A 23554-nucleotide genomic window follows, 5' to 3' on the forward strand; every position below is an offset into this window, starting at 1 on the left:
CTCTTCTGCTTTTCCTTATGCTTATATACACTTATCTGGGCTTCAAGTTCTGAGGACTGTGTGTGTAGACATCACATTTATAGTCCCTGGTTTATGGCCCTACATGTGACATCCCACGCACCTGCAGCAGCCAGACTGAAGCTTTTGTATAGGAGCTGACGTCAGATCACCTGAGGGCTGGAAATCTCACAGTATGAATACTGCAACATGGATGAGAAAGACATCTATGGTTATGGTAAGATTTTATGCAACTATTCTATGTGAAAATTTATGTTATGAACAGCTAACATATTTGAACATGTGCAGTGTCTTGATAGAGATTGTTTGAATGATGATTTGAGGAGATGTTTGAGTATATAGGGTGTTTTAGAGAGAGCCTCCGGGAATGTTTTGGGTTGTCAAAAAGTAGTAGAGTCATCAGACAAGCCTATACAGAAGATTCTGTAGCAATGAAAACTGTACTTATTTGCACTCTGAGAGAGTAACAGATAAATGGAGTAGACTACCAAATTACATTAAAGCAAGCATTAGGTTAGATATTTTTAAGAACAGCCTGGACACTTATGAAAACAGCTGTTTTGGTATATCATAAGGCTAGAAGGGAATTCTTGCCCATGATTGAAAAAATTGTATGTATCCCTGGCAGAGTGGTTTGTTGGCCATTTCCTCCCCGGCTGACAAATATATTACACCCACTCTGACACCAAAGTTTTGTGATATCACCCTTAGTAAAGGTAGAATGCTACTTGTAGCTAGACTAATACTGACCTGGGAGATGTATTCCCAAGAGTTCCATTGTGTGTCTTCATATAGTTAAGAGAAGTACATCCCTGGCTGTTTACACCTGTGTGGGCTATGACTGAGTCGTACAGGTAGTTGTGGTTCAACTACCTGGCAGATCTTTGCCCCCTGACAGTGAGTCCACTCAGCCTGGTGAGTGCGACATATGTGTCTTCCACAGTGGAGTCTCGTATAAGCAAAAGATTGGGTTCTGTGGTGGTTTGCCATATGGGCCTAAATTATTTGAGTTGCTGTGTGTTTGTCATGGTGGGTATTTTGTAGAGTGGTTTTCAGGTTGCTGAGGATACTTATTGCAAGTGTAAAATCTGGGAGGCTTTAAGGGATTAGGAGGATTACATAGAAGAACTTCTTCATGTTTGGGTCTATGTGTGTGGCCAGTACTCTGTGATTGGAACAGTATGCGTTTCTGACCACCTGTTTGGTATTGAGTGCTTGTATGTGCAAGACTGGACTGCTGTGACATTTAACTACTTCACTCGCATACCATGTCTGTCTGTTTTTAAGAATTTGATGACTGTCCGTCAACATGAGACAATTGTCACATTACTTCTGGATACATGTATCCACTAAATTGATTGCAGAGATGGTAGGAAAGTGCATATCCATGGTTAAAGATTTTTTATTATGTAATCTGTAGGGGAATGTTTTATAAGTTGGGTTTACAGCTGCCTTGGGTACTGTAAGCGTATAGACTGCAGTCAAGACTGTCTAAACTTGTGGGGCTGGCGCTCCTCAATGCGAAAACTAGTTGCTGTTTGTGCAACAACGTACTGAAGAAATTTCTGAGGTAGTTTTATAGTGAAAACTTCAATACTAATTAATTCATTGACCGACTGCTTACTGCTGCTGCCCAATGCCAAGCCTTGTTCAACTGTGACTCCTTTATGCCGGTTCAGCAAAACCGTAAACGAGCAATTGTGGCTCTGCCCAATCACAGGAAGCCCACTAAGGCTTTTTCTGTGATTTTCAGCACAGCATTAAGCCAGGCTACTCTCCACTGTTGTTAGTGTAGACCTTACCCTTCTAACTTTAAATCACTAATAGAGCCTGGAAATGTAGCAAATCAACTTAAACAGTAATACAAGCTAAAAGTGCAGAAGATACTAAGCTTGCACAGTAACTCAAGCAGCCGTCACTTTATAATGGGCAGGAATGCAGAATTCAGCAGTTTAAATGCAGTGGCAAATATAACGGCACTCTTTGCTCCTCCTAATCAAAGCTAAAAGAGTAGAACTAGTATGAAGCTGTTTCCTGAGATGTATTAACCCAGATGTTTTAGGGGATTAGTACATTTGCTGTTGTCATCTTAGTAGGTAGAACGTCCAGCATTTGGACTCAACAGAAAACCAAGCCGCACAATGGCCCTGGAGAGGCTCTCAACAAAACTGCAACCAGACCACATGGGTGGGGGGGGGGGACTTCACTATTGGAGACTTGCAGGAACCAGTGTCCCTCTGCTCATTCTCTCATCAGGAGCAAAATAGAAGCATTAATATCAAGATGTCTCCTAAGAAGCAGTTTCAGGCTTTTCAGCGATTGGTAGTCTCTTGGCATGATATGAAATAATGTCCATCTGCTTTTCTCACAAGGGAAAAACATTTACAATAGCTTTCAATCACAATAGTTTTCATAAACATTTAGGAAGAGAGCATGTTAATGACAACATAGGTATATACAGTGTTAAACATTCATTAGAAATGGACACCAGGCTTGTATACAGCATGAGAGAGAGAGAGAACCTAGAAATAGCAGGTAATATTACAGCATCTTTTTCAAACAATTAAAATAATGAAAAGCAACTTAACTATGGAGATGTTAGAAAGTTGTAAGGCCGTTGATGATGAAATATGCTGTATGTTTAATAGTAGAACTATGAAATGTACATTTAAGTGTTGTTCAATTGGTTATTTTAAAATGTTGAATATGCTGCCACTTTGACACCTAGCTGCATGGTTATAAAATGTAAAGAAACGCACCATCTTTACTAATGGCATTTTTCATGACAGGAATGCTTTTGTCAAAGTTTCTGGCAATTAATGTTCCTAGCTTGTAGGGGATTTTGGAATCAAATCCATCCATCTACAACCCTTTCTCCCATTTTTACAAATGGGGTTGGAGTGTCACGTCAACACTGACAAACTAGAGCCAAGGTTCACACCACCGGCTTTGGAATTAAATGTTACCACTAAATTATTGTAGGAGGGGCAGTAGTGTTTCACTAACCTTTTATCTTTTCAGCAAAAGAACAACAGAAAATTGGGTTTCCACTGTAATCTTAAAAATGGAGTACATGAGTACTTAATATACAAGCATTTCACTGCTTGAAATGTTCAGAGGACTTGGAAAGGTACTTTGTAAAGCTTAGAGTATGTCATATTTAAGGAACGCTCAAAATGAAAGCACTCGTGTGGAAGCATCGCATATTAAACTATTTTAGGATAGTGGTGTTTGTTGCTAAAGTCTGCAGTTTCTGTATAGTTTTTGCAAAATATTTCCACACAGTTTTGATAAAACGTCATCAAGAGAGGGGCCTATTCCTTGTGTAAAAATTGTCCTTTCCTAGTTTGCGAATACATTGATTATAAATGAATGAATACAGAATAAATTTGATACCATATGTCTTCCACTAGTAGAATTCCTTGACATATCCAGTTGTCCCATCTCACTGTTTTGTCACCAGTAAGAATGTTCTTGCCATTCTAAATGCTTTTCTGTTGAACTCTGTGTATTCCTCTTGTGGAAAATGTTCTGATTTTGTAAAATGTTCTCCATAACCAGACTACAGTGACATTCCCTTTCCTGCATCCATCATGTTTTCCATTCATTTACTTGCTGTGTGTTCCATTCCTTAAGAATTTCAGTACCTGTGTGTGTTTTGTATATTTGTTAACGCAGTAAGCCCACTGGCCACAAATGTCACTTTCAAAGGTGACTGAGGAGCACTGTCTGTCATGCTCAGAATTGCAGTGTAAGGAAGTGGAGGTGGAATCCTTGTATCCTGGGTTATAGGAAGCAATGTGATTAGTTCCAAGCCTTTAATTCTCTTCTATTACTGCCATACATTTTGTTTACATCTGTATTGGTATCTTTATGTGTAGGTATAGGTGTGCATATATGTAGAATATACGCAAGTACACATACACACGCACGCACGCATAATGTTATACACTGGTTTCTAATCGGAACAAGGAAGACATAGCAAGGTTGGCTATTTAATCTTTGTACAGATAGTTATGCATTCGTTAGCAGCATTCTTAGTTCTGTCTATTGAAACATTTCCTTGTATGTTTGCATGCATGTCATGGTGGTGGTATTGGAGTGTAAAAGTTGGGGACGATGGATGAGAGCAACACTGAGTGCTATATGCTTGAGTATGTGTTGTGATAGAAGGTTAAGTAAATAAAATACTGTGCATTTAACTGGCATTTCTTATCTTGTTTCAGGGTCTGTATGTGCAGTAAATGTGGATATAGCGAACCCTTTCAAAGTGGTCATATTGTTTCAGCGTGTCACACTACAGTGCTCGTACCAAACATCTGCTACTATACCTCCCATAGTCACATGGAGGTACAAATCATTTTGTAAGGATCGAGTGAGCAGTGCCTTAAGTCCAAGTAGCCAAGGCACTGCTGTGCAACAGAATGTTCCAGGATCCAATCCTTACGTGGAGTGTCAAGATACCGCAAGGACTGTGCGAATTGTTGCCACCAAACAGGGCAGTACTGTAACTCTGGGAGAATTTTATCATGGACGTCAAATCACCATTACAGGCCGTATGTATTTAGTTTTTTTTTGGGGGAAGCCTTATTTTTAAAGTAATATGTAAGATTTTTTGTGGGTGTATGTATGTGTCATATACTTACCCCCCCCCCCCCCCGCCCCAGTTTCTCCATTTTAAGATGCCTTACCAGTCAATTCTGCTTGTAATTGTGTATTCTTCAGTGTACCCAATGATTCCCATTATGTTCAGTGTTCTTGTTTCATCTGCATTCAGCTTATATTTGTTGTACTACATTCTTGGTGTCTTTTGAAGATGATGGATTTGTTACAAAGTTGTAATGGGATTATAAAAAGAGCTAGTCTTGTTATACAGCTACTGCAAGGAACTGCATGTTGCTTGTTGCAACCTTTTTTGGTGGCAGTGGCTGTAATCTTCACTCTGTTTCTAAAGCTTCATGGCACCTTCCATGCACCCAAACTCTTAGTTAGCTGAGCTGATTAAAAGACAAATTTTGGCAGCAGGCCTTTGGAGTTTTTCTGCCACCAAAGAGTACATTTCTGTGATGTTTGTGAGGATCGATAGTCAGATTGTACTGTTCTTCTGTTCCTTTGCTTGGCAGATAAGTTCGCTTCATGGGAGAAAAAACTTTTAGTTTAAAAATTTTATTTGACACTTTCCTGTTTGTCTTATGATTTTCATCCTGTTTCACTGTTGCAGTCATTACACTTGGGTTATCCTGCTGGCAGGCTACACGCAGTCTGCCTGAATTCCAAAGTCCTGGTCCGGCGTCTTGTTGCTGTCGCCCCTTCCCTGACGTCAGTGCGCCAGGGGTATTTAAGATGTAGCCGACGCTGTTTTCTCCAGTCTGTCTTGCTGCGCGGTGCCCGAAGCAAAAGCAGTTCGCAAGTGCTGGTCGGCCGACTCCTGAGATTTTCGAAATTGAATTTCAGATCCAAAGTCTTCAATAAAGCTAAGTACCCCGTTGGGGAAACTTTTCCTTGCTTCAGACCGATGTCAGTAAAAGTTAACAATTGTATTTCTTGTGGGAAGCAAATACCTCATAAGGATTTTCACTCTTACTGTATTCTTTGCCTAGGCCCTGACCACGACGTTGCTAGTTGTCGGTTTTGTGCTAGATTCAACCAACGCACTATTAAGCATCTGTTTGATTTTGCTTTACATTACTTTGGCCGAAGGTTTAACTACATAATGCCATCGGAACAACCGACGACCGGAATTCATAAAAAACGCAAAGACAAAGAAAAGGACAGGCATCCGAGGTCCAAAACAGACGACGAAGCCTCTTCTAGGCCAGTCGCCAGTTTGCCGGTTCTTAGTGAGGCGCTTTCGCAGCCCCTGACACCCGCTACCTCAGAGCCACAGGCCGCCTCTGACTCCCACGTGGAGGCAACTAGGCCTCTGGAAACTCAAGGTATTGGGCCTACGGAAACTATTCCCTCAGATGGGTCCAGAGCCGCTGAGCAGGCATCGGCTTCTGAGGGTGTTTTCAGACCTACACAGCTCACTATCAAGTCCACTTCAGCAGCCAAGGCAAAGTCTAAAACACCACTAAAGAAAAAGAAACAAGCACAGCATTCTCATGGACAGTCATCCATGCCAAAGAAACAGATGCTTAAAATGGCCGAGGACCTAATTACTTTGATCAGGGGTACCCATCCCCCTCCTGATAAAAGGCCTAGGCAAGACACTGACTATGACTCTTCTGACCAGGTCTCTATTTCCTCTGATTCCTCTTCAGAACAGGGATATTCTCTTCCTCCCTATGAGGACTCTGATGCTGAAGAATCTATCCCTTCAGCCTCTCCTCCTGAGGATTACTCTTTTGGGGAAACCTTGCACACCATGAGGGAGCATTTCCATTGGGAGAGCCAGGATTATTCAGAATCCAAGAAAAGGCTCAGAGACTTTCTTTTACTGCCTCAGCACAGGCCCCTTGCTATCCCCCCTGTACTAGATATTGTTGATGTTTTTTCAGAATCCAGTTTGTCACCTAATTCTTTACCCCCTACACCAGTCAAGCCAGATAGGTACTACAGGATTCCAGACTCTCATAAATTTCTTTATAAAAACCCTGCTGCTGACCCAGAAACAATTTCTCAGGGTCCCAAAGGGGTCAAGGCTTCCACTGCAAAAAACCCTGTTCCTGCTGATAGGGATTCTAGAGCGCTGGATAGATGGGGAAAAAAGTTTACACTTCTGCTACTTTACAGTTTCACATGGTTAAATATCAACAATACCTAATGTCTTTGCTAAAACAGAAAATGCCTACCAGCTCAGAATGTCCTGACAATAAGGAAATGCAGGATTTATTGCATGCAGCTGAACAACTGGGAAAGCATACTCTGCAATGTGGTTTTGATTCATTAGAGGCTTCTTGCAGAGCCGCAGTTACAGGTTCTGTCATTCGAAGGCATGCTTGGTTAAAAGAACAAAGTTTACCTGATCATGTTAAAGCAAAATTATTGGATGCTCCATTACAGCATGATACTTTGTTTGGTGTTAAGGCAGAAGAGGTGTTAAAGAAAATGGAGGATAAAGCAAAATCAATGCAGACAGTAAAGGATTTCTTACAGGTTCAGCCACCTAGGTTTAGCAGGAACTGGCCTTCTAAAAATTGGTCCTTTCCAGTGTCAGACCGACCACAAAGAGGCAGATACAGACGCCCAAGAGGCAGATCTCAGCCCCAAGGCTCATACAGACCTAAATGGGGTGCTTCAGCCCCCAAAGGCGGAGAAGACAAATCACAACCTTTATAGGAAACAGTCCCAATGACTTCCCTCTACAAATGCCAAGCACTTACCTTTTGGCAGCTTCCTTGGGGGGAAAACTAGCACTTTTCTCACAAAATTGGCACAGGATCACCCAGGACAAATGGATACTGAATATTGTTTCTCAGGGTTACAGGTTCCACTTTCACACCCTATCAAGGCCAAAAGGTATGCCAGACCTGCCACAAAATCAATGGGCAGAGGCACAAAAACAAATTTCTGCTCTCATGGACATGGGAGCTATTCAAAAAGTACCACAGCAAGAACAGGGGCAAGGATTTTAACTTTTCTTGGTACCCAGAAAGGACAAAGCCTGGAGACCAATACTGGACCTGTCAATTCTAAATACTTTCCTGGATGTTCCAAAATTCAAAATGTTGACACTGCAGCAACTTCTACCCATGGTGGGCAAGAAGGCTTGGCTAGTTACTTTGGACCTCAAAGAGGCATACCTGCATGTCCCAATCAGACAATCTTGCAGAAGATACCTCAGATTCATAGCTGGCTCAATGCATTACCAGTTCTCTGCACTGCCCTTTGGCTTATTTACTGTGCCCAGGGTCTTCACAAAATGCCTGGCACCAGTAATTGCATATTGCAGACAAAAAGAAATACAAATATATCCCTACTTGAACGACTGCCTTATTCAAGCAGAGAGCAAGGACATTCTACTAAAGCATCTGGCGTTTGTAAAAAGATTATTAATTTGCCTAGGGTACACAGTAAACAAAAAGAAATCAAAACTAGTGCCCTCTCAAGAGATAATATTCCTGGGTGCAAGCTTAAATACAACTGCCCAGATGGCTTATCTCACGCCAGACAAGCAAAGGCAACTGACTCATTACTTTCAAATGATGGCAACAAAGACCCAGCTACCTGCAAGAAAAATTCTGCAGGCTTTGGGCTTCATGGCATCCTGCTAATCCCATTTGCAAGACTGCATATGAGGAAGCTACAATGGTATCTCAAAAGTGTTTGGAATCAACATTGCCACAGCCTGGAAACAATAATAACTCTTATTCCCTGCCTGCAACAGGAGTTTCAATGGTGGGCACTGGCCTGTCACCACAACAAGGGACAGCCTTTCACTTTACCCACAGCCAGGCAGACACTAACAACAGATGCATCGGATTATGCCTGGGGGGCACACATGGCAGGAAAATGTATTAAGGGCACATGGCCCGCGGACCAAATGCATCTTCACATCAATCAAAAAGAGATGCTAGCTGTACAGAATGCACTGACTGCCTTCAAGGATCGACTACATCCAGGACAACTATTACTAAAGATGAATAGTACTACAGTTATGTGCTACATAAGCAAGCAAGGGGGCACACATTCCTACCCCCTTTGCAGGCAAGCCATGACTTTGTGGAACACCGCACTGACCTACCAAGTACATCTACAGGCACAATTCCTACCAGGAAAGAAAACTACTCTGGCAAACGAACTAAGCAGAAACCTCATGGACCCTCACAAGTGGAAACTAAATCCACAGGTCTTCAGCATGATAACAAGTGAATGGGGATGCCCAGACCATAGATCTTTTTGCCTCCCCTCACAACTGCCAACTACAGAGATTCTGCACAAGGACTTATCGCTCACAAGCATGGAAAGTGGATGCTCTATCATTCAGCTGGAAAACCCTAACAGTTTATGCTTTTCCACCACTGCCTCTCCTTCCCAAGGTGCTCCTAAAAGTCCGACAAGAGAAGCCAAAAATGATTCTGATTGCCCCAGACTGGCCACGCCAGAACTGGTACCCAATCCTAAAGAGCCTGTCTCAAGGCCCAGCCTGGACTTTACCTCAAATTCCTCATCTTCTGACTCAACAAAACAGTCAGGTCCTGCACAGCCAACTCAGAACCTTAAATCTGGCTACATGGCGGATAATATAGCCACTCAGAACGCATCTCTCTCTAAAGCTGTTATGGATGTCATTTTGGAAGCCAAGGAGGCCCAGCACCAGGAAATCTTATGCAGAAAAATGGAAGAGATTCTGTGCTTGGAACCAAGCACAAGGACTTGAGCCACTTGTTCCAAATATTCATCAGATTTTACAATACCTAACTGAGATGCTGGACAAACGCCTATCCTTCTCATCAATTAAGATCCATGCCTCTGCCATTTCAGCTCATTACAATATGGAACCTCCTATTTTCTCTCATCCACTGCTAAGACAGTACCTCAGAGGGGCAGAAAACATAAGACACCCAAGGAGAGCACCGATACCTACATGGGACCTCAACTTGGTCTTAGAAAAGCTCACACTGCCTCCTTTTGAGCCAGCCAATACAGCTGATATAAAATTCATATCGTGGAAAACTGCTCTGCTCCTAGCAATAACTTCAGCAAGAAGAGTCTGAGTTACAGGCATTAATGGCAGTGGAACTTATAATTTTTCATCCGGACAGGGTTTCTGTAAGGACAAACCGAACATTTATGCCAAAGGTAGCATCCAGTGTGGCTCTTAACCAAACCATTAATTTGCCAACATTTTATCCAAATCCTCAGAATAAAGGGGAGAGACTTCTGCACTCTTTGGACATACACAGGCAGCTACGCTTCTACTTGGACAAAACAAAAGCTTTCAGAAAAACTGAGCAACTGTTTGTAGCATATGCTACAGGATCACAAGGAAAGGCTATCTCAAAGCAGACTATTTCAAAATGGATAGGACACTGTATTCGTTTCTGCTATGCACAACATGGCAAGTCAGTGCCTAACAATATTAGGCCACATTCTACCAGGACAGCAGCCACTTCAGCAGCCTTTCTCAGAGGAGTACCAACCAAGGAACTTTTGGAGGCTGCAACTTACAGTTCAGTGCACACTTTTACCAAGCATTATCACTTACCTCTTTACTCTAAATCCAGAGCAGGCTTTGCCACTGCAGTTCTGCAGGGCCTCATAGCCACTCCTAATCCCATTTAGACCCAGCCGCCCTACCTCAGCTTTGGGATTCAACCCAAGTGTAATGACTGCAACAGTGAAACACGGACATAGTACAGTTGTGTACCTACCATAAATGTAGATGTTCGAGTGTATTCACTGTTGCAGTCCAGGTTACCCAACCTCCATCCCCCTTTCTTTGCTGGGACTTATCTATACTTCTCTATCCTATACAACCTATGTGGTGTATTTGCTTGTAGATGAAGGTATTGTTTTTATTTTACTGTATGTTTTTATTAGCAATATGTATTGCCTACCTTCTTGGGGGTACATGACATTTGGGGCAAGAAAAACTGAAGAAAATGGCATCGGCTGCATCTTAAATACCCCTGGCGCACTGACGTCAGGGAAGAGACGACAGCAACCAACGCCGTACCAGGACTTTGGAATTCTGGCCGACTGCAGGAACTGCGGGTAGCCTGCCAGCAGGATAACCCAAGTGTAGTGAGTGAATACACTCGAACATCTACATTTATGGTAGGTACACAACTGTACTTTTTATATTTTAAAATCAAACAAAATAAGTACCACAGATGAAGGAAACTAGTCAGCTCAATGATAGAATTCCAAAGCTGGTTTAAAAATCAATTCAAACACACAAACGCATTTCCACACACAGCATTTTTGTCTAAGTTGCTAAGACTTCATCAGATGCAAACAATAAATGAACCATCTCATTATATAAGCCATTAGCTTAATTATTCAAGTAATCCACCAATGAGAATACAGTCCATTGTATCAAAGCATGTCATTGATGTTCTGTCCCCATGTCTGGTACATCCTCCTCCAGTTTGTTGGAAACCAGGATGTTCATGTTTCACTGTTGCAGTCATCACACTTGGGTTAGCTGCCTGCAGATAGATAGCCCTCAGTTGGCCTGAATACCAGAGACTTGGTATTTATGCGTCGGTTGCTATAGCTCCAGGTCTGATGTCAGGTCGTCAGAGATGTAAAAAGAGGCAGCCGACACCATTACATCAGTCTTTCTTGCCGAGGAGCCCGAAGTAGAAGCAGTTCACACGAGTGCCTGTCCACTGCTACCTGAGTTTTCGTTATCGAATTGAATTATCCTGAAGTCTTCTAAAGCTAAGTACCCCATTGGGGATCCTTTTTTTCTTGTTCTAACTGATGTCAGAATATAACTATTGTCTTGCCTGTGGAAAGCGGATAACACACCGAGATTTTCATCTTTACTGCATCACCTGATGTTCATCGTGCATACAGCTGCAGTAATCACAGATGGGTTCTCTGCCGTCAGGCGGGTCCTCGGTCGGCCGAATTCCAAAGTCTAGGTCCGGCGTCGGATGTTGTCGCTTTCTTTCCTGACGTCAGTGAGGCAGGAGTATACAAGACACAGCCGACGCCATTTTCTTCAGTCTTTTTTGCCGCGCGGTGCCCGAAGCAGAAGCAGTTCGCAAGTGCCGGTCTGCCAGCTCCTGAATTTATGAAAAATTGGAAACCGAAGTCTTCATTAAAGCTAAGTACCCCGTTGGGGAAACTTTTCTTGCCTCAGACAGATGTCAGAAAAAGTTAACAATTGTATTTCTTGTGGGAAGCAAATACCGCATAAGGATTTCCATTCCCTCTGCATACCTTGTTTAGGCCCAGACCACGACGTCTCGGGCTGTCGCTTTTGCGCTACTTTCAATAAACGCACTATTAAGCGTCTGGCGAAGTTCGCCCAACACTTTTTGGTACAGCCTTTGATTATAAAATGTCGTCGGAGACTCCGACTACCGTTTTGTCCAAAAAACGTAAGGACAAGGACCGACACGCGAGGTCCACGGTCCCCACCGACACCACGCCAAAACCGGCTACACGTGGTCCGGTTCTCAGCGAGACGCCTATGCAGTCCCTGACTACCGATGACACTTCTTTGGCGGTGTCTTCTGTAACAGAGTCCGCAGGTACCTCGGCCCAGACCCAGACTACAACCACCGAAGCCACTGTGAGCGTTGAGCTTCCTAATGTGGACAGGTCCACTTCCACCCATGGTGCCTTTAGACCCTCATCTTCCTTTTCCATTAAGGCCTTTACCAAGTCCAAATCAGCCAGGCATCCCAAGAGGCCTGTTGCACAGGGCCCATCTCCAGGCCCCATGCCTAAAAAGCAGATGCTTAAAATGGCTGAGGATTTAATTACTCTTATCAGGGGTTCCCAACCCCCTCCAGACAAGAGACCCAGAGTGGAGGAAGATTCTCCCGCTTCTGATCAGGGCTCCATTTTTTCAGAACATTCTGATGTAGAGGAACACTCTTACTCCCCTTTTGAAGATTCTGATGCAGAGCAGTCCATTCCTTCTGTATCTCCTCCTGAGGATTTTTCTTTTGGGGAAACCTTGCACACCTTGAGGGAACACTTCCATTGGGAAGGCCAAGACTTTTCTGATTCCAAGAAAAGACTTGGGGAATTTCTTTTGTTACCTCAACACAGACCTCTGGCGATACCTCCTGTCTTGGACATACTTGATGATGTTTATTCGGAGGCTTGCCTTAATCCGGATTCCCTGCCTCCTGCCCCAGTCAAGCCTGATAGGTACTACAGAGTTCCTAACTCTCACCAATGTCTTTACAAAAGCCATAATGCTGACCCTGAAACCATTTCTCAAGGCCACAAGGGAATGAAGGCCTCTACTGCTAAGAATCCACTACCTTCCGAAAGAGAGTCAAGATCCTTAGAAAGGTGGGGAAAAAAGGTATATACCTCGGCCACCCTAGCCATGAGGGCCTTAAATTGTCAGTTTCATATGCTTAAATATCAGCAGTTTCTGTTATCACAATTAAGAAATAAAATGTCTCAACCTGAACAACCAGACTTGAAGGAGTTGCAGGATATGATGCATAGTGCAGAACAAGTGGGTAAACACACCTTACAATGTGGCTATGATGCCCTAGAGGCCTCAAGTAGAGCTGCTGTTACAGGATCAGTCATTCGTAGACATGCCTGGCTTAGGGAACAAATCTTGCCTGATCATGTGAAAGCTAAACTATTAGATGCTCCTTTACAAAGGATGTGTTATTTGGTACTAATGCTGAGGAGATACTACGGAAAATGGAAGAAAAAGCCAAATCTATGCAAACTGTCAAAGCTTTTCTACAGGTTCAACCACCACGTTTTAGCAGAAATTGGCCTTCTAAAAACTGGTCCTTTCCAGCCACGGACAAGCTCCAGAAGAGGTAGATACAGGCGCACAAGGGGCTGAGGACAATCACAAGGATCATATAGAGGCAGGCAATGGCAAACTCCAGCACCAAGAGGTGGCGAAGACAGTGCACAACAATACAGGAAATAAACCCAATGACTTCCTGTTTTCCATGCCAAGCAAGTCTCAGCTGGCAGCACCCTTGGGAGGAAAACTGGCATTATTTACAAGAACTTGGCATATTGTCACAACAGACAAGTGGATCCTGGACGTTATAAACAGAGGCTACAGATTTCATTTTCACACTCTTCCAAAAATGAGAGGCATGCCAAACCTGCCACACAATCAAAGGGCAGAGGCACAACTACAAATTTCAAAGCTCATAGACATGAAAGCTATTCAAGAGGTACCTATTCACGAGCAAGGTCAAGGTTTTACTCCAGGCTATTTCTGGTACCAAGGAAAGGATCCGACTGGAGACCCATTTTGGACTTATCCATCCTAAACACATTCTTACTCGTACCAAAATTCAAGATGCTCGCATTACAGCAGCTTCTTCCCATGCTGGGCAAGGAGTTTTGGCTGGTAACATTGGACCTCAAGGAGGCATACCTGCATGTCCCAATCAGACAAAGCTGCAGAAGATACCTCAGATTTCTTGCAGGTTCAATACACTATCAATTCTCTGCATTGCCCTTTGGCTTATCTACTGCCCAGAGTATTCACGAAATGCCTGGCATCAGTAATTGCCTACTGCAGACTTCAAGGGATACAAATTTACCCTTATTTGGACGACTGCCTGATCCAAGCGGACAGCAAGCACATACTTCTGGAACATCTGGCTTATGTAACACGGTTACTGCATTCTCTGGGATACACAATCAACAAAGAGAAATCCAGGCTAACACCATCTCAGAAAATAACTTTGCTGGGTGCCAACTTGGACACAAACACCCAGATGGCCTATCTTACGCCAGAAAAACAGGGGCAACTAACTCAATACTTCAAAATACTAGCAAATTGTACAAGGCTTACTGCAAGGAAAATCCTGCAGGCTCTGGGCTTCATGGCATCTTGCATTCTTTTACTCCCATGTGCAAAGTTGCATATGAGGAAACTTCAGTGGTACCTAAAAAAACCTTTGGTCTCAGCACAGCCACAGTTTGGAAACAATAATACCAATAATTCCATGTTTGCAAAAGGAATTTCTATCGTGGGCCCAAGCATGTCAAACAAACACAGGCCTCCCATTCTGCAAGCCTCAAGCAAATCAAGTCATCACAACAGACGCCTCAGATTACGCCTGGGGGGCGCACATGACAGACAGGTGCATTCAGGGCAAATGGTCCCAAAAGGAAAAGCACCTTCACATCAATCAAAAAGAAATTCTAGCAGTGATAAATGCAATTACAGCTTTCAAGGACTTCCTGCATCCAGGACAATTATTGATAAGAACAGACAACACCACAGTAATGTGGTACATAAACAAACAAGGAGGAACACATTCATACCCCCTGTGCAGACTAGCCATGACACTTTGGAACTTGGCTCTGGAATGGCAAATCGAACTTCAAGCACAGTACTTGCCAGATTTGGAAAACACGCTGGCAGACAATCTAAGCAGAAATATGACAGATCCACACGAATGGAAGTTGCATCCTCAAGTGTTTGCAAAGGTAATCCAAGCGTGGGGGAGGCCAGACATAGATCTCTTCGCCTCCCACAGGAATCATCAGTTGGAAAAGTTTTGTTCAAGGACCTTTCATCCAAAGGCCTGGAGAGTGGACGCCTTTTCATTCAGTTGGACAGCATGGACAGTTTACGCTTTCTCACCTCTGCCTCTTCGGTCTGTCTGCTCTTGCTTTCAAGAGCACCTTGGGCAGAAGATGATACTGATTGCTCCAGACTGGCCAAGACAACACTGGTACCCACTCCTGAGGAGCCTAACACATACTCCTCCCTGGTCCCTACCTCTAATGCCTCTTCTGCTGACTCAGCACAGCTACAAAACTCTTCACAGTCAGCTGAAAACACTCAATCTCGCTGCATGGAAAATTCCTTAACACCACAATAGACTCTACTCCCCAAAGAGGTGCAGGATGTCATTTTGGAGGCCAGAAGGCCATCTACTAGAAAGGCTTACTCCGCAAAATGGAAACGGTTTTGCTCTTGGAATGAGAAAAAAGGCCAGAACCCTAGAAAACTGAATTTGCCTCGGGTATTACAGTATCTAGCTGAGCTGCTGAACAGTGGACTTTCTTTTTCCTCCATAAAAATCCATGCCTCAGCCATTTCTGCAGAATTCAACACAGATCCACCCTTATTCTCTCACCCACTCTTAAGACAGTTCCTCGGAGGGGCTAAGAATATAAGACCACCAAGGAAACAACCAATTCCAGCCTGGGATCTTAATTACATTCTAGAAAAATTAAAATTGCCTCCCTTTGAACCAGCTGCCTCAACAGATTTGCAATATTTGTCCTGGAAAACAGCTTTCCTCCTGGCCATTACCTCAGCTCGTAGGGTTTCGGAACTACAAGCCCTCATGGCTGTGCAGCCCTTTCTCATCTTCCATCAGGACAGGGTTTCCCTTCGAACCAACCCGTCATTTATGCCTAAAGTGGTATCCAGGGTAGCTTTAAATCAAGCCATACACTTACCTACCTTTTACCCCAATCCTCAAAACAAAGGGGAAAGGCTGCTACACTCCTTAGACATCCATAGACAGCTACGTTATTATTTGGACAGAACAAAGCCTTTCAGGAAATCAGAACAACTTTTTGTGTCCTATGCTGTAGGAGCTAAAGGGAAGCCAGTTACCAAACAGACAATTTCAAAATGGATAGGCCACTGCATACGGTTTTGTTACTCCTATCATGGAAAATCTGTCCCTACAGGCATCAGATCCCACTCCACCAGGGCCACAGCTGCCTCTACAGCCTTCCTCAGAGGAGTTCCTACCAAAGATATTTTGGAGGCAGCCACTTGGAGTTCAGTGCATACCTTCACAAAACACTACCACCTGCCTTTATATTCCAAAACTAGAGCAGGCTTTGCCACTGCTGTGTTGCAGGGCATTCTGGCTCATCCCAGTTCCACCTAGTGCCTACCACCCTGTGCGTAGTTTTGGGATTCTAGCCATCTGTGATTACTGCAGCTGTATGCACGATGAACATAGTACAGTTTTGTACCTACCATAAATGTAGATGTTCGAGTGCTAATACAGCTGCAGTACAGTTTTCCCTCCCTCCTTCCCCTCTTGGTAAAGGCCTAGGGCCTAACCCCTCTTCATACAACCTGATTGGGTTATCCTTCTATGGTATATTTGCTTGCAACTACTGTTTTTTGATTATATTGCATTTCGTGTATATAATTATAATTTATGTATTGCCTTCCTTTTGGGGGCACCTGACATCTGGGGCAAGAAAGACTGAAGAAAATGGCGTCGGCTGTGTCTTATATACTCCTGCCTCACTGACGTCAGGAAAGAAAGCGACAACATCCGACGCCGGACCTAGACTTTGGAATTCGGCCGACCGAGGACCCGCCTGACGGCAGAGAACCCATCTGTGATTACTGCAGCTGTATTAGCACTCGAACATCTACATTTATGGTAGGTACAAAACTGTACTTTTAGGCCCAGACCACGATGTTCCTTGCTATCGGTTTTGTGCCTTGTTCAATGCCCGAACTATTCTTTGTCAGGCTCTTATTGTCGCTAAATACTTTCGTTCTTGATTTCCGTATTCCGAAATGGCTTCAGTAAGCCATCCAACTACCGATCTACCGAAAAAACATAAGGATAAAAACAGACACAGACCGTACAGGTCCAAAACTGCTGACAATGCTTCCGTCCAAGCTAGTCGCCAGTTCGCTGGTACTCGGGTGATTTTGCAGCCCCTGATGCCCGCTTCAGAGGATTTGCAGGCCTTTACTGAGACCCGCTCGGAGTCCAGTATGCTGCGAGACTCTTCGGAACCTGCGGGATGTCTTTACCTTGGATGGGTCCGGAGCCGCTGAGCAGGCACTGGCTTCTGAGGAAGTTCTTCCCACTACTAATATTCGACACAAACCAACTTCTTTCGCGTCTTCAGTTCTGTCTAAAACTACTGCGTTTCTAAGGCCAAGAGTATGGGCTACACCTAAAAAAAAAAACGATGACCCAAACTCATGCACCTGCTTCCTTGCCACAACATCAAATGCTTAAAGTGACAGAAGACCATATGTTGAGTAGGGGAAGTCAGCCTTCCCTTGCTAAGAGAAAAAGAGACCCTGTCCCCAGCAGCTTTAACTGACCGAGAGTCTGACGACGCTGAGGTATCTGATTGTGAATACATGCCTTTATCTGCTTATGAGAATTCAGATGCAGAGGAATCTCTTCCCTCTGCTTCTCCAGAGGATTCTTCTTTTGGTGAAACCTTACATACTTTAAGAGAGCATTTCCACTGGGAATGCCAAGACTATCCTCAGTCTAAAAAGAGACTCGGAGAATTTGTAGACTTACCACAACATAGGCCTTTAGCAATACCCCTAGTCCTGGATGTTGTGGATGATGTCTTTCTGGAATCCAGTTTAACTCCTGATACTTTACCCCCTGCTCCAGGCGGGTACTACAGAGTTCCTGACTCTCAGAAATTCCTTTTCAAAAATCCTACTGCTGACCCAGAGGTCATCTCCCAGGGGCCTAAAGGTATCAAAGCAACTACAGCTAATAATCCCATTCCTTCGGACAGGGATTCCAGAGCTTTGGACAGATTGGGCAAGAAAGTATACACCTCTGCAACTCTTGCCATTAGGGCTTTGAATTTCCAGATGTTCTTTGTGTTTCACTGTTGCAGTCATTACATTTGAGTAATCCTGCTGGCAGGTTGCCCTCAGTCGGCCTGAATTCCAAAGTTCTGGGTCTGGCGTTGGCTGCTGTCACCCCTTCCCTGACGTCAGGTCATCAGGGGTATAAAAGATGCGGCCGACGCCAGTTTCTTCAGTCTTTCTTGCCGCGCGGTGCCCGAAGCAGAAGCAGTTCGCAAGTGCCGGTTGGCCAACTCCTGAGATTTTCGTGTTAGAGTTTCAGATCCGAAGTCTTCAGTAAAGCAAAGTACCCCATTGGGGAAACTTTTTTCTTGCTCCAGACCGATGTCAGAAAAAAGTAAATAACTGTATTTCTTGTGGAAAGCAAATACCTCATAAGGACTTTCATTCTTACTGTATTCCTTGCCTAGGCCCTGATCACAACATTGCTGGTTGTCGGGTTTGTGCTAGATTTAACCAACGCACTATTAAGCGTCGGTATGATTTTGCTTTGAGCTATTTTGGACGCCGTTTTAATTATCCAGAAATGCCGTCTGATAGCCATCCGACTACCTGAGTTCACAAAAAACGCAAAGAAAAGGAGAGATAGACAACCGAGGCCCAAAACCGACAAAACTTCTCCTAAGCCAGTCGCTGGTTCTCAGTGAGGTGCTTTCGCAGCCCCTGACGCCCGCTACTTTAGAGTCGCAGGCCGCTACCGACTCCCACATGGAGCTGGCCATGCCACTGGAAACTCAAGGTATTAGAGCCTCTGATACTATTCCTTCAAATGGGTCCGGAGCCGCTGAGCAGGCACCGGTTTCTGAGGGTGTATTCAGACCTAAACATCTTTACATTAAACCAACCTCAGCTTCAAAAGCAAAGAAACAAACTCAAGAGCCACGTGGACAGGCCTCTATGCCCAAAAAACAGATGCTCAAAATGGCCGAAGACTTAATTACCTTGATCAGGGGTTCCCATCCCCCTCCTGATAAGAGGCCTAGGCAAGCGACTGACTATGAATCTTCACATCAGGTTTCTATTTCTTCTGATTCCTCTTCTGATCAGGAATATTCTCTTCCCTCCTGTGAGGATTCTGATGCTGAAGAATCCATACCTTCAGCTTCTCCTCCAGAGGACTCTTTTTTTGGGGAAACCTTGCATACCATGAGGGAGCATTTCCACTGGGAGAGCCAAGATTTTTCAGAATCTAAAAAGAGGCTCAGGGATTTCCTTTAACTTCCACAACACAGGCCACTAGCCATTCCACCTCTGTTAGATTTTGTAGATGATGTGTTTTCAGAGTCTAGTCTCACCCCTGACTCCTTACCTCCAGCTCCTGTTAAGCCTGACAGATATTACAGTGTTCCTGACTCTCACAAATGCCCTTTTAAAAACCCTGCTGCAGACCCAGAAACTATTTCACAGGGTCCCAAAGGAGTTAAGGCTTCCACTGCAAAAAACCCTACCCCCTCTGACCGAGATTCTAGGGCACTGGATAGATTGGGGGGGGGGGTTTACACATCTGCAACCTTGGCGATAAGGGCCTTAAACTGTCAGTTTCATATGCTCAAATATCAGCAACATGTCATGACATTGCTTAAACAGAAAATGTTATTAAACTTTGAATGTGCAGAAAACAAGGAAATGCAGGATTTATTGCATGCAGCTGAACAAGTTGGAAAGCATACTTTGCAATGTGGTTTTGATTCTTTGGAGGCCTCCTGCAGGGCCGCGGTTATAGGTTCTGTAATTAGGAGGCATGCTTGGTTAAAGGAACAAAATCTGTCAGATCATGTCAGTTAAATTATTAGATGCACCTTTACAGCATGATACTTTGGTGTTAAGGCAGAGGAGGTGTTAAAGAAAATGGAGGACAGAGCTAAATCTATGCAAACTGTCAAATATTTTTTACAAGTCCAGCCACCTAGGTTTAGTAGACACTGGCCTACAAAGAATTGGTCCTTTCCTGTGTCAGACAGACCTCAAAGGGGCAGATCCAGATGCCCTAGAGGCAGATCCCAGGCGCAAGGTTCCTACAGGTGAAAGCAATGGGGGTGCTTCAACCTCCAAAGTTGGAGAAGACAAATCTCAACCATACAGGAAACAGTCCCAATGACTTCCCCCTGCTTGGACCAAGCACTTATCTCCTGGCAGCACCCTTAGGGGGAAAATTAGCACTTTTTTCTCAAAACTGGCACCTTATAACCCAGGACAAGTGGGTTCTAAATATCGTGTCACAAGGGTACAAGTTCCATTTCCATACCCTGCCAAAGGCAAACGGCTGGCCAGATCTGCCAAAAAATCAATGGGCAGAGGCACAAAAACAAGTCTCATCCCTGATGGACATGGGGGCCATTCAACTAGTACCAGAGCAAGAGCAGGGACAAGGATTTTACTCAAGACTGTTCTTGGTACCCAGAAAGGATAAGACCTGGAGACCAATACTGGACCTATCTATTCTGAACACATTCCTGGATATACCAAAATTCAAGAAGATGACTTTGCAGCAGCTTCTGCCCATGCTGGGCAAGAACGCTTGGCTGGTAACTCTAGACCTAAAAGAGGCATACCTTCATGTCCCAATCAGACAAATATGCAGACGATACCCCAGATTAAAGGCTGGCTCAATACATTACCAATTCTCTGCACTGCCCTTCGGCTTATCTAATGCGCTCAGGGTCTTTACAACGTGCCTGGCACCAGTAATTGCATTATGCAGACAGAGGAATACAGATATGTCCTTACTTGGATGACTGTCTAATTCAAGCAGAGAACAAGGACATTCTTCTTCAACATCTGGCATTTGTGAAAAGATAGGGTACACAGTCAACGAAAAGAAATCAAAACTAGTACCCTCTCAAGAGATAATATTCCTGGGAGCAAGCCTAAATACAACTGCCCAGATGGCTTATCTCACGCCAGACAAAAGCAACTGACTAGCTATTTCAGAATGTTGGCAACAAAGGCCCAGTTATCTGCAAGAAAAATTCTGCAGGCTTTGGGCTTCATGGCATCCAACTAATTCCATATGCAAGACTGCATATGAGGAAACTTCAGTGGTACCTAAAGTGTTTGGGCTCAACATTGCCACAGCCCGGAAACGATGATTACTCTCATTCCCTGCCTACAACAAGAGTTTTGATGGTGGGCAAAGGCTTGTCACCAAAACAAGGGACAGCCATTCACATTATCCCCAGCCAGGCAGACACTAACAACGGATGCATCAGATTATGCATGGGGGGCCCACATGGCAGGAAGATGCATTCAGGGCACATGGTCCTCAGCCCAAATGCATCTACATATCAATCAAAAATAGATGCTAGCTGTTCAGAATGCCCTGACCGCCTTCAAGGACCTACTTCATCCGGAACAACTACTGATAGACAGCACCACGTTCATGTGGTATATAAACAAGCAGGGGGGCACACATTCTTACCCCCTTTGGAGACTAGCCATGACTTTGTGGGACACAGCATTAACTTACCAAGTACATCTGCAGGCACAATTCCTGCCAGGAAGGAAAAATACTCTGAGATGAACTAAGCAGAAACCACCTGGATCCCCACGAGTGGCAGCTGGATCCAAAAGTCTTCAGCATAATAACAAGGAAATGGGGATGCCCGGACATAGATCTATTTGCTTCCCCTCACAACTACCAACTAAAAAGATTCTGCACAAGCACTTATCACAGACAAGCATGGAGAGTGGACGCCCTATCAGTATATGCCTTTCCCCCACTGCCTCTCCTTCCCAAGGTACTCCTAAAGGTCAGACAGGAGAAGCCAAAAATGGTACTGGTTGCTCCAGACTGGCCCCGCCAGTACTGGTTTCCAATCCTAAAAAACTTGTCTCAATGCTCAGATTGGACCTTGCCTCAAATCCCTCATCTACTGTCCCAGCAAAACAATCCGGTCCTGCACAGCCAACTCAGGACTTTAAACCTGGCAGCATGGCGGATAATGTAGTCATACAAAACACACCTCTCAGTAAAGCTGTGAAGGATGTCATTTTGGAGGCCAGAAGACCTAGTACTAGAAAATCTTATGCTGGAAAATGGAAAAGATTCTGTGCTTGGAACCAGGCACAAGGAACTGATACAGCTGTGCCAAATATTCCTCAGATTTTGCAATACTTAACTGAGATGCTGGACAAAGGTCTATCTTTTTCATCTATTTAAATTCATGCCTCTGCCATTTCAGCTCACTGCAATACAGAGCCACCAATTTTTTCTCATCCCTTATTAAAACAGTACCTCAGAGGAGCCAAAAATTTAAGGCCTCCAAGGAGATCACCAATTCCTGCATGGGACTTCAACTGTGTCTTGGAAAAACTCACCCTGCCTCCTTTTGAGCTTGCTGCTACTGCTGATATAAAGTATTTATCTTGGAAAACAGCTCTGCTCCTAGCACTAACTTCTGCAAGATGAGTTTCAGCTTCAGGCACTTATGGCTGTGGAACTTTTTATCATTTTTTATCCAGACAGGGTCTCTCTGAGGACAAACCCAACGTTTATGCCTAAGGTGGTGTCCAGTGTGGCTCTCAACCAAACTATTCATCTGCCAACCTTTTATCCAAATCCACAGAACAAATTCTTTGAACGTACACAGCTTAGATTCTACTTGGACAGAACCAAAGTTTTCAGAAAGACAGAGCACTTACTAGTGGCATATGCTGCAGGATCACAAAGAAAGGCTATCTCAAAGCAGACTATTTCAAAGTGAATAGGCCACTGCATTCGTTTCTGTTACTTGCACCATGGCAAGCCAGTAGCTAAGGGCATTAGGCCACATTCAACCAGAGCTGCAGCCACTTCAGCAGCTTTTCTCAGGGGAGTACCAACCAAGGACATTTTAGAGGCTGCTACTTGAAGCTCAGTGCACACCTTTACAAAGCACTATCATCTGCCACTCTACTCTAAATCCAGGGCAGGCTTTGCCACTGCAGTTCTGCAGGGCCTCATAGCCGCTCCTAATGCTGTTTAGCTCCAGCCTCCCATCCATAGCTTTGGAACTCTACCCAAATGTAATGACTGCAACAGTGAAACACAAAGAACATAGTACAGTTGTGTACACTTACCATAAATGTAGATGTTCAAGTTTATTCACTGTTGCAGTCCAGGTTACCCACCTGCCATCCCCCTTTCTCCTGATGGAACCTATCTTTCCTTCTCTGATTTATACAACCTATGTGGTGTATTTGCTAGTAGATGAAGGTAAAGTTTATATTGATGCATGTATTTATATGTATATACATTTTGGCTACCCTTTTAGGGAAGACCTGACATCTGGGGCAAGAAAAACTAAAGAAATTGGTGTCGGCCGCATCTTTTATGCCCCTGATGACCTGACATCAGGGAAG

General features: G+C 44.1%; 1 protein-coding gene across 1 annotated transcript in view; it reads left to right on the forward strand.

Moving 5' to 3' along the window:
- Positions 1-23554, forward strand: part of LSR (lipolysis stimulated lipoprotein receptor) — a 734631-nt gene that overhangs the window by 176737 nt on the left and 534340 nt on the right. Inside the window, exon 2 of the mRNA XM_044079331.1 lies at positions 4245-4574. Coding sequence (XP_043935266.1) covers positions 4245-4574 — 330 coding nt within the window. The remainder of the gene's footprint in view (positions 1-4244; positions 4575-23554) is intronic.

The sequence above is a fragment of the Protopterus annectens genome, chromosome 8.part0, assembly GCF_019279795.1.
Source record: "Protopterus annectens isolate FY-2018-M chromosome 8.part0, PAN1.0, whole genome shotgun sequence".
Taxonomy (NCBI): Eukaryota; Metazoa; Chordata; order Ceratodontiformes; family Protopteridae; genus Protopterus; species Protopterus annectens.